Here is a 12,341-nt window from a genome sequence, read left to right on the forward strand (position 1 = left end):
TTAAATTCGCCAAATTTGGATCCCGACGCTTGCACCCAATGGCGGCCAACTCTTGCCAACGCCACCGGAGGATCTCGAACGACACTGGGGGGGGAATCTCTAACGTCCCCTGTGAAGCAGACGGCGTGAATTTTAACCGTGAGCCTCGCTACCGCTGTGCCGTCTGACCGCCCTGTCAATCGAAATCGCTTGGTGTTGTGTTTCCCTTGCTCTCCGCCATGAGCTTTAACTTTAATAAATGAGAACGTGGGGATTTTAGACTTAAAAGCAGGAGTTAAGCAGGATTAACCTTTTCCAGTGGTGGACAACCACAGATTTAACAACACATACCTCGGGTCACTTCTGCGACTGCAAGAGGCCCGTAGAGTGGCTGAAGTGACTGGGCACGCTACAATACCAATGCAATGTTGTGACTGGCTCGACAATATTTCCCTCTAGTACCTGATTAGTGTGGCTTCGAAACTTAAAGTGAGGGATAAATATTGTTTGCGTGTAATTTCAAATTGGTAGGCCTAATGTGCTGGCAGTCGTATGAAATGAAGCCCTTAAGGGTGTAGTTTCCTCACCTTTGCTTTAAAGTTTCTGATAAAGCGTTGCCACTGTAGTTGCCCAAGTGATGTTGCTGAGCGAATGCTGTTCTACAATGATTTTCCAGCCCATAACTTAAAAAAACGATGATCTCGTATTAGATAGCCTAGAACACAGAGGCTTATCTGCAAGATAAGGGCCGGTTGAATGTTTTATTCCACGTTCCTTGAAGCGCGCATGCCCCATGGCTATGTCGTCATGCTCCGAGCGCCTGTGTGTTGTAGTCTTCTCATGTGTGGACCGTGAGAGAGGCTTTTTTGGTTTTAGAGCTGCTTTAATACTATCAGCTTTTTCAAACGAGCGGCCAGAGTGCCCTTTGTTTTCTCCATACTCTAATCAGGAGTGCGTTCCGTTTGACGAGGGGTGTGACCGGGTGGCTTCTGAGAAAACATAACTCTAACCTTCCAAGACTACAAGGTGCCTACTCCAGGATGATGATAATAATAATAATAGTTAAATTTATAACGCGCCCAAATTTGCGGACGTAATGGCCGCAACTCAGAGGCGCGGTGAAAACGACCCGCTCCAAGGTGACGATGGCGATGGCAGTTCCCCCACAACAGCAGCCCAGAGCCCCAGTTCACGCCGACTTTTATCCCCCGCACGACCTGGCCACGCCCCTATTCCTGAACCCTCTCTCACCGCACCTGGCCCTGTCTGTCTCTTGCCCTTGTTACAATTTACGACCATTAGGGTCCCGTGCTTCTCCTCGCAGACCCTGTCAAAGCTTGTCGCATCAATCATTATTAGCAACCACTTTGGTCCCACGTTACCCTAACGTGACCCTGTCTGTTCCTGTTACGTTAATCGGTAACAATGGCCACGAGGAGCCGTACTGTCCCTTCATCACCCCGTACTGTCCCTACCATAGGAAGTAGAATGGATCACAGGAGTGGGTCTGTGTTGTCTTTCAGAGGCCGCTTGCTCTCGAGCATGGGGTGGTGAGCCTTGCCTTTTGCCATAAATTATTTTGCGTCACGAATGGTGCCGGTCGGCACAGTTGGAATGTAATTGGGAAAATAAATTATAGGGTTGTGCAGATAGAGAAGAAAGAGGTACATTAAAGTGTAGATTGTCAGAGAAAGAGCTTTATCAACATTGTAGTGGATATTGTCAAGTATACATTCGGTTCCGGTCCCCCCCCTCTTTAACACACAGTTTGTGTGCCCTTGATAAGTGTTGACGACGTACTCAAGTCATTCAGTGTGAGTGTTGTGTCTCTGACAGGGAAACGTACTTGCTTTGTTGCTGTAGAAACGCTGCGGGGCTCGTGACACGGATGTGTGGGGGAGTGGGGCGCGGCTGCCACCTTGCGCTCGCGCGCGCTCTGATCGATCGGTCGGATCTGAGTGGCTCTCATTGATCTGCGATTCCCCCTATGGGAGACCGACCGTGGAGGGCATAAACACAATCACGCCGCGCTTATTTCCGCTGTCCAGTGGGGCGATATCGGTCCTGAAAGCGGCAGAGAGGATCGGTGGGGTTCACCGTCGGGAGTAGGATAAGTGTAACCCCCCCCTCCCTCGCCCCGTTCCTTCATCAAACAAACCAACACCATTGGCTGGTGAATCCAGCAATGGATGTTGGGGACTGGGGGCCATGGTGTAGACGAGTAGGTCATCGGGGGGAGGTGGGGGGGTTTGACCATACTTGACCACTCCTGGTTGGTATGGGTTGATAAAGGTAACACGATTTATCTCGCTAAGTAACCTGACTGGGTACTGGGGTGCTCCAATGCAGGACAGCTACTCGGATCTGCAACACCCTTAAGCATCTTCGCCCTGGAAAAGCAGTGCTCCGTTGAAGAAGTGATATGGTTAAATGAAGGACAATGAGAGACAATGTTATTTTTAAAATGTATCTTACCAGGTAAAGCCCACTGAGTTATATGGCTGTTTTCCAGAAGCGACCTGGCAATCCACTCAACCACGGGGGAGAACATGCAAACTCCAAATATGCAGCAGGCGTCAGGGTCAGGATCGAACCCACAACCCCCTGTATACCGGGCGAAGGAGTTAACATCTCGCCACCGTGGTTGTTTTCTTGTGTTCACCATAAAAATTATCTGATCACAGTAAAAAAAGTTAAGTTAATGTGGTGCATTCAAGTTCAATTATTGTCAAGCAAGCATCTGCGTTTCCACGAGCAGTGTTGCGCAAACTTTTTTGTTGTCTTTTTTCCCGACTTTATTCCATTCGCGCCTTGGGCATCTTGTCATGAGACAACGCGTCAATCACCCGCTGACGGAGAACAGCCCGCGGCAGAGAGTGGTGGTGCAGAGCCACCACTTGAGATCTCCTCAAGCGATCTCTTGTCCCCGCACTTGTCGCTTTTGCCATGGAGACATTCATCACATGTATGTTGTACGTAGCCAACCGAGCTAATCGGAGGTGCGCGGGAAGGACAAGAAACGAAATGCAAAAAGTAGTTTTCAAGAAATTACTTTTCAACTGAGAAGTGAGTTTTCATGGCAGGAATAACCAACATTTAATGCTCAGAACTGATTTGCCAAACTAAGTTAAAACCCATATTTAGCTTGCTGGATCCTTTGTGTAGTCATCTTGGTGACTTGGCTAGGACCATCAGCCCACTCGACTTTAGAACCCAAACCTCATCACGGGCGGCTGCCAGTATTGGAACCCAGCGGGTCTCAGCGGTGCGAGCTCAACGTTTTAAACTCCTGAGCCACCAGGCCATCGCCAAATACGATGGCTGGAACACCGCTGTGTTAGATGGAAACGAGATAGCGTCGTGGCGGATGGTTATCGCCACTGTCACAGAGAAGAGGGCGTCTCAGCGGGGGCGCCAGACAAACACGCATCCCGGAAGAATAAGTGAGCAGCGAAGGTGTGATTGCGTTTCCATTCAGCGTAAATGTCAGGCTTTCCATAAAGAGGGATGGCGCATTTGCTTGGGGCTGTAGGAGGGGGCGTGCACACCTCCGAGACACGGGGGGTGTTTCCGTCGGCGGTGAGAGCGAGGCTTGTAACGATATTATCCTTTCCTCGGAGATTCAATCAGTTGTCACCATACCACTTCACAACCCCATAATGTATTCTCATTGTCAATATGGCATTTGTATTCTTTCTCATTTAGTTTTGTCTTAATTGTGCAGTTTTGTTTGTCTAGATTAGCCCGCATGTATCATCAGCATCAGCAGAGCGGTACTAGCGGTGCGAGCGGTACTAGCGGTGCTAGTGGTGCGAGCGAATCCGCGCAAGGACCCCTCGCTGGCACGGCGCGCCGTCATGCAGGGTCCCCGGGCGCCTGCTGTTGGCAGCCTGGTGAGACGGCGCAGGGGGATGCAGGGAGACGGTAATTTGTGCCGCTGCGGAGGGTGATGGATGCGGTGTGACGCGCGCTCACTCTGTTTCCCTTTTCTTCGTCACGTGCATTAGTTTATTGTTTCGGGTTTTATGCCAAATCGCAGCGACTTCTCTTCGCGTACTAAGTGGATGCGCTCTGGGAAATACCGATGCAAAGTGCTACGCATTGGCAGAGTGATCAATCCACTGTCATCTAAACCCGAGCTTTGATTACCGGATTGCCCATGAGATGCCGATGCGGTTAATTTGGCTTCCTGAAGCGTTGCTTCTCGGCTTCGTGGTGGCAAGCGTGTGCTCCCCCCCCCCACCCTTGAACAAACACGAACACGGTGCATACCGCTTGGTGCCCACGCTTGATCAGTTGCTGAGATTTATTCTGAAATCCGCTACCCTCTCGCCAAGGCGTTTAATGGGAATTCTGCCTTGATTTTGCCCTTTATTGGCGTTGTCCCCTCTTTGGCTGTGCTGAATCGAGACCTTCACTGTGCACCGGCTTCCTGTGGTCGCTTCCTGTGTTTCGTTGTTGAGGACAGGAACGTCTCTGACGACGTGAGAATCGAGTCGATCTCGCTCCCAGGTTTGTTTCCAAGGTTCCTTTGTTTTTGAAAAACGGTGCCGATTACTTGCACGGCCCTTGTTGGCTGTGAACTCACAATAGACACAGTCTCATAGATACTGTCCCTGCCTTATGCCAGCAGTAGACAGATCATTGCTGATGACGACGAGTGAAAGTTGTTATCTCATTTTTATGATTTGGTGTAAAGCTACCAAGACCGTTATTGTTGTTACTAATGCATTGTTATAACTACTAGCACGATTCTTTGCGGAGGTTCTTAATTCACACTCTTTAGTATTTAATCGTTTTGCTGCACAGCGCGACGTAGGCGTAGCGACGACGATGTCTGCACCCTCAATGCGGCAGTGCCACAAGTACGGCTGTGCGTGGTGCTTCGGGTGTTAATTGCACGCACGTGGAAGCCCCGAATTCGGTCGGCAAAGTAAATCGATTAATTATTCATAAAGACCACTCCAGAAAGGATTCACAGCGGTGCCGGCTTTAAACAAACGCCTTTTATAACTTTATAGAGTTGTGAGCGACGGCACGGCGCACGTAAATTTCGGTACCCCCCACCCGCGCACCGTGCGACGACGCCGCACATTAAAATGAAGTCGCCAGAGCGCGTTTAGAGATTCACCACCACCACTGCGACGACTCAGCCCGTAAAGCCGGCAGTGAAGCGGGCTCCCTGCTGTTTGGACATCTGCAGAAGCAGCCTTTTATACTCGCTCGGGATGGATTCCCTGTCTGCTGATCGCTTACACTCAGTGACTGCCTCATCCATTTTATGAGTCAATGAAATATTCCGCTTCTGCTCGATGTTTTTTTTTCTCTCGCTCTCTCGTCTCCCTCGGCAATTTTCCCAGCGTGATAAAAGAACAAAGGCACGCTGCCTGTCGTAAGACATGTCAGATTGTATTCTCGACAGACGTCTTACTCCTAATGGACGCACCGCCGTCTATTACCAGACGGCCCGTCCGTACGCGTCGTCGCTAAACGTACACGCACCCTCGTTCTCACGGGCCCTCTACGCGTCAGCTAGAAGAGGTGAAGCGAGCCAGACGAGCGCGAGGGAACTTTCAGAATGCTGATGAGACCAGGGTCATGAGAGGGCCGGGCCTGGCGGGTGGGCGGGCGGGCGGGCCGGGAGGCAGAGCAATCACCCGTGGGTGGATCGCGATCGCAGTCGGAGACGGCTCCCGTCGGCGTTAACCAAGTGAGTCGGCGGTCACGCTGGCGGCGGTGGCAGCTGCTGCTGGATGCGTCAGGACCTCCGTGGGCGTGAGCGTGGGCCGGTGCGTGACGTTGCACCACGCATGTGCGTGCGTACGTGCCTGCATTTGCGTGCGCAAGGGCGAGCTCGCGTGCTAGCTCGGATCAGACGCGTTGACGGCCGCGTCTTGCGCGGCGCGCCTCCCAGCAACACGACCTGGCCGCCCCGTGGGAGACCCCGGGTTTTGGCGATCGATTAACGGGGTGTGCGTGCGTGTGTCTGCGTGTCTGCGTGTGTCTGCGTGTGTCTGTGTGCGCCTGCGTGCGCGTGTGCTGGCAGGCCGGCGCTGGCCCTGTGGGCGGAGCTGGTGGAAACGGACGACGCTCACGGCCTCAGGTACCAGTGGGGCGGCTCCCACACCAACAAGAGGCTGCTGTCGGCGCTGGGCATCGACACACGCAACATCGTGAGTGTCGCCCGCTCACTCGCTCGCTCGCCAACGAAACTACTAAGTGGCGGACATGGTCACCTGTTGGCTCACTCACCTGCTCGCTCGCTCAACCGCCCGCTTGTTTGCTCGATCACCAACCTGCCTCCTCTGCTTACTTGTCCACCCGCTCGCCACCTCGTCCACCTGCTCACTAATTCAGCCACTTGCTCGCTCATTCACCTCATCCACATCATTCACGTTGCCTCTCGCCCTGTGTTAGAGCATCATGCTCCTCGTTGAGTCGTCTATCGTGTTTTGCCAGTGGAGCCAGGCATGTGCGTCGCACGTTTATTGTACATTGTGTGATGTTCCTTCTGAAGTAGCTCTATAACGACATCTTCTGGGGTCTGTTCTCCGAGTTCCGAATTCATGTTTCCTCGTTTTGGTTGAGTAGTAACGTATTATTATTTGAGTAGGGGTGATGACACGAGCGCATTGCATTATCTGAACAAGGAGTAAGTGCGAGTCTGTACGGACTCATCACGAGCGTCGAGTTCACAGAATTCTGCACGCGTGTGCCGAGCGTGCCACGTGTGGAAACGCACGTTTACCGAGCATGTGTGGTGAGTGTGCGCCGAATCGGAATATCTCGGCTCAGTGCAGCCGACAGGTCAAGGCGCGGAGCGGACAGCGCTGTGTCCACACGCGGGGTGTAGTTTCCCCTAACATCGCAAACCCTGGGGGGTTGGGGGGGGTCAGCCTCGCGCCCCCAGCGTCAATTAGCGGCGAGCCCCCCCCGTGTCATGCACGCGTGCGCGGCCCTCCAGCTGTAAGGTAGAAGCACGCAAGGTTAAACGCCGACGGATTAATTTATTAACTACGTCACGGTGAATCAATTAAGCGAAGCAACATTAGCTGAAGCCCACTTTGCTCGGCCCTCGTTAAAGTGTTTCCTGGAAGCGTGCGTTCGCATTCCCAGTCTGCGGGGAAATGAGCTGCAGTCGCTGTGATTGTTTCTGTCAACGCTGTCTCGCGACGAACGCCAAATGCCAATGATAAATCGTGACCTTCTCTCCTCCGTGTACCGTCACGTTGCGTAAGAATCCAGAGGGGAGTTTCCAATGCAAAAAATATTCAACGATCTGACACTGCAAATATATTTATTCAAGCGGTCCCCAACCAGGATTTGAACTCTCAGCCCAGCCGCCCGGCTGGGCTCCGAAGGGGCTGTTAATATCGTGACAGAACGGTCGTTTGGTGCACGCCGGTTCCATCTGTCGTCTGCTTTCTTCTGTCGCCCTTCCCCCCTCCCCGCAGCTCTTCACCGGGCAGAAGAAGCAGCCTGTCATTGTGCCGGTCTACGCCGCCGGCCTGGTGAGTCGCCCTCCCTCCCTCCCTGCCTCCCTCCCTCCCTGGCCCCTCCACCCACAACAAACCCATGGTCGTTTTGCTGTGGACACAGGACCCCCGTGACGCTGGGTTGCGTTTTGATCGCGGGGCCGCACACAAACGGGAAACGCGCCACCAGTGCCGTCCTCCTCGCTGGCGTACAGCGGAAGACTTGTCTAGTGGAGAGACTGGCCTTTGCCACAGAGCGTGGATCTTACTGTCAGCTCAACCTTACCAATGGAGATGAACACTGCCCCGCGCTTGTTTGAGCGGGGAGAGACGTTTGTTTGTATGTATGTACGTTGAACTTCTTTTGCACGTTACGTAGCCAACCGTGCTTATAGGAGGTGCAATACTCTGACAAAAAAAAGAAAAGGAGCATTTTGTCCCATGGCTTTTCTTCAGACCAGAGGGAACATGGAGAGATTGTGTGATACATTAGCTCAGATTAGGCCCATTCGTTGCAGGGCAGTATTTGTTAACATCCACACTGGTCAAGTGTTGCTGGATTTTACGGTTTTAAATCAGATACGACCGAGTGCCGTTTTAGGGAAAGTTTTTACCGTCGATTGGGCAACGTTTGACGACATAACGCAAAACCGATTCATCTCCCTTAAGCGGCATGCGATACGGGATTTTGCGTTCTCCCAGCTCTCCACAATTTCAACCGCGTGCATTGTGTGCCACGCACGTTAAGTGCTGTATGTGTTGTTGTTGTCGTCGTTGTGCTGCGTCTAGGGCATGCTGGAGCCCACCAAGGGCCCCATGAACCCCATCTCTGCGGCCGAGAAGATCGCTTCCATCGCGCAGGGCTCGGGCACGGCGACGCCGGGCGGCGCTGGCGCCGCAGCGTCTGGCGAGAGTGCGCAGGCAAGACGGGGCATGACCTCTAACCCTGACCCGTGAAGCGCGACCTTTAACCTGCCCCTAAACAAGAACTCTTGAGACCTCATCCTAGAATCATAAATCCGAAGCCTCGTTTTCAAGCTCCAGCCCCTCAACCCAATAATGAAACCTCAGCCCCAAAAGTAATTCGCTTCATCTTAACTCTTTAGCACTGACCCTAGCCACTTCTGAATCCTAGCTGTGAACTTTGAACCTTGACCCTTAATCCACATTTTCTTCATATCTCTAACCCTTAAACCCTCACCCATAAGCCACTTTCTTGAACCCTAGCACTGAACCTTGAACCCTGATTCTAAATTTCTGGCCCATAACACACTTTCTTGAACGCTAACTCTGCACCCTGAACCCTCAATCTTTGACCTGAACCATATCCGTAAACCCATCCGGTCAGACATTACATACGTGCCAGATGGACAACAACGCATCACATTACCTCGGCATTTTGCCATTTTCCTTGGTGCTGGAGACATTGACACATTTTTTACACGGCACCAGAAAAAAACTAAATATTCGCCAACAACGCCCTGTGATTGTCCTGCCAACACGTACATATGACCATACTAACGTCTGCGCGTCTGCCTGTGCTTACGTGTGTGCGCGCGCGTGTGCACGCCACCAGGAGGGCGTAGCGGCCGCGCAGTTCGACTGGAGCGGCAGCGGCCTCAAGAACCCGCTGGACGGTACGTTGCGCCGCAGGGCGACGATGGGCAGTGGTAGAGCGGCGGGCGCGCCTAGGCGAGCGCCACGCAGCCTCAGGCAGACTTCCTTCTCCTGACCCGTCTCGCTGACTCGGCTCCACTGCTGTCGCTCCATCTCGGACTGCCGCAGGCACGAACGAACGCACGAACGAACCAACGCACGCACGAACCAACGCACCGCCACGTTTTCCCTGCGCGTTGATCGCTGTACCGCTGCCCCAAGCGTTGCCTCGCTCGCTGTAAATCTAGGCTTTCTCCCATCTCGCCTTCCTCCCCTCCTTCCACCTTGGTCACCTTGCAAACCAAGGCGTATTTTCTTCTTTTACCACCCCCTCCACCTCGCCTATAACGTCTCCTCTTTATTCGCGACACGATGCCGAACTTTAGAGAAAACCACCCCGATTTTTTTAAATGCCTTCTCTGGCATGAAAGTGTGATAACGTATTTCAAATTTTACTGTACATAAAACGTTATAGATGTATAGATATATATAGAGAGACAGAAAGCTACTTTTTCAACCATAACATTCCAAGCCATTCCATGAATCGTTCATGTTGGTGAGCGGTAACATTTAAATACAAAGTAGTGATTGTTTTAAACTTGTTTTCGAAATCCTCATTTTCAATTCTCCAAAAAAAAAGCACGTTTGGCCGAGCATTAAACAAATGTAACTAAACGTTAATGCACCGTAAAGCAGACGATCAGGGGAAGGAAGGTCTCCATTTCAGGTAAATCGTTGGAACGTGGCGTTGTGAGTTAGTGGATGAGCGCAGTGATTTTTCCAACGGTTGATAAACCACTCGGTGCACCGCTATGTCGCTTCTAAATGTTGTGAAGGTAAGGCAAATGCAACCAACGTGTTCTACTAAGCATTTTTACGAGCAACACACTGATCACGTGAAAGCTAAATTGCTTCAATTGGTAATGAGAGAAAGCCTAGATAAAGTAGTATTACCTGTACCTTGAAATGATCCTGGAAGTGTTTGGTTTCCTAGCTGCGTGATTTTCCTCCCGGACGTATTGCTATTCTGTCCTCTCCTTTTAAGTCGAAGCCTAAATCCATGCTTCTGTATTTTCAGCATTTCTTTTGTCCTGTGCAATATTATAACCAAGTGCTTTATTCGCAGTGTGTGTGTAGAACTATTTTATTTGCCTTGTGAGTTTTTGAATCTGTACTTTGAAAAAAACATGGAAGAAAAAAATGCGCAAAAACATTACGATGTCACATCGGATAGGAGCTGGCGCTTTGTCAGGAGGGGTTCACCCTCGCCGCGTGCAGTGTTTTTCGCAAGATCATAACGTCAAGTCGACTTGCGTGTTGACGAGAGCTGTAACCCTTTTTGTTTGTTTCCCGTTGAATGAATTCGCATATAAAGCTTCTTTCTAAACTGTCTGCAGCCGTCTTCTACGTGCGTGTCTCAGATTCTCTCGAGGGTGAGCTCTGTGTGTCTCTCTCGCTCGTTAAGAGCGTTCCACTCACAAGAGGAAGGGGTGATCGCGTCAGTGCCGGTCAGCTGCTGACCCCTGCGTATTGTTACCACCGTCGTCGTCAATCATCGTCATCAGTAATAATAATAATAAAACTCACGTCCTTTCTTTACCCTGCAAAGCCTCACAGTCTCGAGACTCGTTATCATGAGGGCCCTTCATAGCGGGTGTTCAGCTTTGGCGAAGGGTAACCGGAGCACTCGGAGCAAAGCCCATGCAGGTAGAGTCAAGGATCCGTTGCTGTGCTGTCATCTTCTGGCCACCTCGCAACCAACGTCGACAACTATCTGGTATTCCCAGGCAACCTCGCTTCTAAGGTTTCGCCAGGTCCAGACCTGCTTAGCTTCTGTGGACTGATGAGATCAGGCACACTCGGGCGTGGTTTGGTTGAAAGGCATCGTCATCCATTTATCACCAATGATCTTCTTTCATCGATAAAAGGAGGACACTCTGTGGGGAGTTCATTGCGGCCATCCTGTATGTAGACTGGCCCCGCCATGACAGTGTGGAACTTCCAGCACCGACTCAGGACCGCCAATGTAGATGAGCACAGCCCCACGCGCCGTTGAACAAGGAGACACCTTTGGCTTACATCCCGGCACCCTCCAGCCCTCACCTGCCCTCACCTGCCCTCACCTGCCCTCACCTGCCCTCACCTGCCCTCACCTGCTGTCACCTGTCCTCACAATCTACCGACTTCTTGATGTTTTCTTTTTCTCCTTTCCCTTCCGTTGCTCCCTGGCTCAATTCCCGCCGGACGTGAACCCTAACGGCACCGCCATCTTGCCTCCCCGCCCCCCTACTAACCGCCTAGCCAACGGAGCCTCCAGCACCCTTAATCTCGATTTCTTTGGGCCAGCGGACGAGTGGACGGGCGCCAGCCAGGGCGCGTCCATGCCAGGTCAGCGACGCCGCGCTGCGCCTTGCCTTGCCGTGAAAACGGGGCGAGGGTTCCGTCGGCGTCGACGCGAGTCGTCTCCGCGGAGACGGCTCGCGGTCCGTCGCCGTCCCGGTCGTGTGCCTCCCCCCCCCCCCCCCCCCCCCCGAGTTGCACGACGCGACGTTCGCGGAACGTGCCGCTGACCGGACCCTCGCTCGGCTGCACTTTGCTTTGTGTTTGCTCCATCGCCCCCCCGCCCCTCACTCCCCCCCTCGAATTGCATTGCAATCGCTCTAGCTGCCACCGCCGCTCCGACCGACCGAGTTGTCCGCAGATTTCTAAAGGGGACTCGATTTGCCGTACACGTTTGGGGTTCCCGTGTCGCTGCAAGCTGCGAGCACGCGTGTGCGTTTCGCTTTCCTTCTTCGCTTGACTCGCACGTAGCCTCTCCAAAGAAGCACCTGAGTTTCAGCGGAGCGTGTTCGGCGATGTCGGCTTCCGTTTGAAACGGCGCTGGTGGCGGTGGTGGCTCGAGCCAGAGCGCTGAGCGGCACTTCGGAGATCCTGGCCTCAATTGTCAGTCACCACCAACGGTGAACAGAAAACTCAACACGTTCGTCAAATGGCCACGTGAAAAGATTGGAACCACTAATGGGGTGCCACCGCGCTAGGTGGCACCCACAGTTGAGATATCTGCTCTGTGCTCATGAATTGTGTGGATAATTTATGGACCCTCGTTGGCTATCACTGACTGCACGAAAATTGACGTTAAATGATTTTTCACTTCACCTGGCTAAATTTCAGCCCTGTGAATGGATAATATCAGTTTGCCATGCAACAAATATGTTTCTGCTGCAGGACATA

General features: G+C 52.4%; 1 protein-coding gene across 2 annotated transcripts in view; it reads left to right on the forward strand.

Annotated features, from left to right (window-relative positions):
* The window catches only part of AFTPH (aftiphilin), a 28,588-nt gene that overhangs the window by 11,667 nt on the left and 4,580 nt on the right, over positions 1-12,341 (forward strand). The window contains exons 4-8 of one of the 2 annotated variants that reach the window (XM_078858702.1): positions 6,026-6,152; positions 7,434-7,490; positions 8,244-8,375; positions 9,031-9,091; positions 11,412-11,498. In XM_078858702.1, the coding sequence (XP_078714828.1) occupies positions 6,026-6,152; positions 7,434-7,490; positions 8,244-8,375; positions 9,031-9,091; positions 11,412-11,498 (464 nt within the window). The remainder of the gene's footprint in view (positions 1-6,025; positions 6,153-7,433; positions 7,491-8,243; positions 8,376-9,030; positions 9,092-11,411; positions 11,499-12,341) is intronic. The other variant, XM_078858704.1, reaches the window with a different exon arrangement.

This window comes from Lampetra fluviatilis, chromosome 7, assembly GCF_964198595.1.
Source record: "Lampetra fluviatilis chromosome 7, kcLamFluv1.1, whole genome shotgun sequence".
NCBI lineage: Eukaryota > Metazoa > Chordata > Hyperoartia > Petromyzontiformes > Petromyzontidae > Lampetra > Lampetra fluviatilis.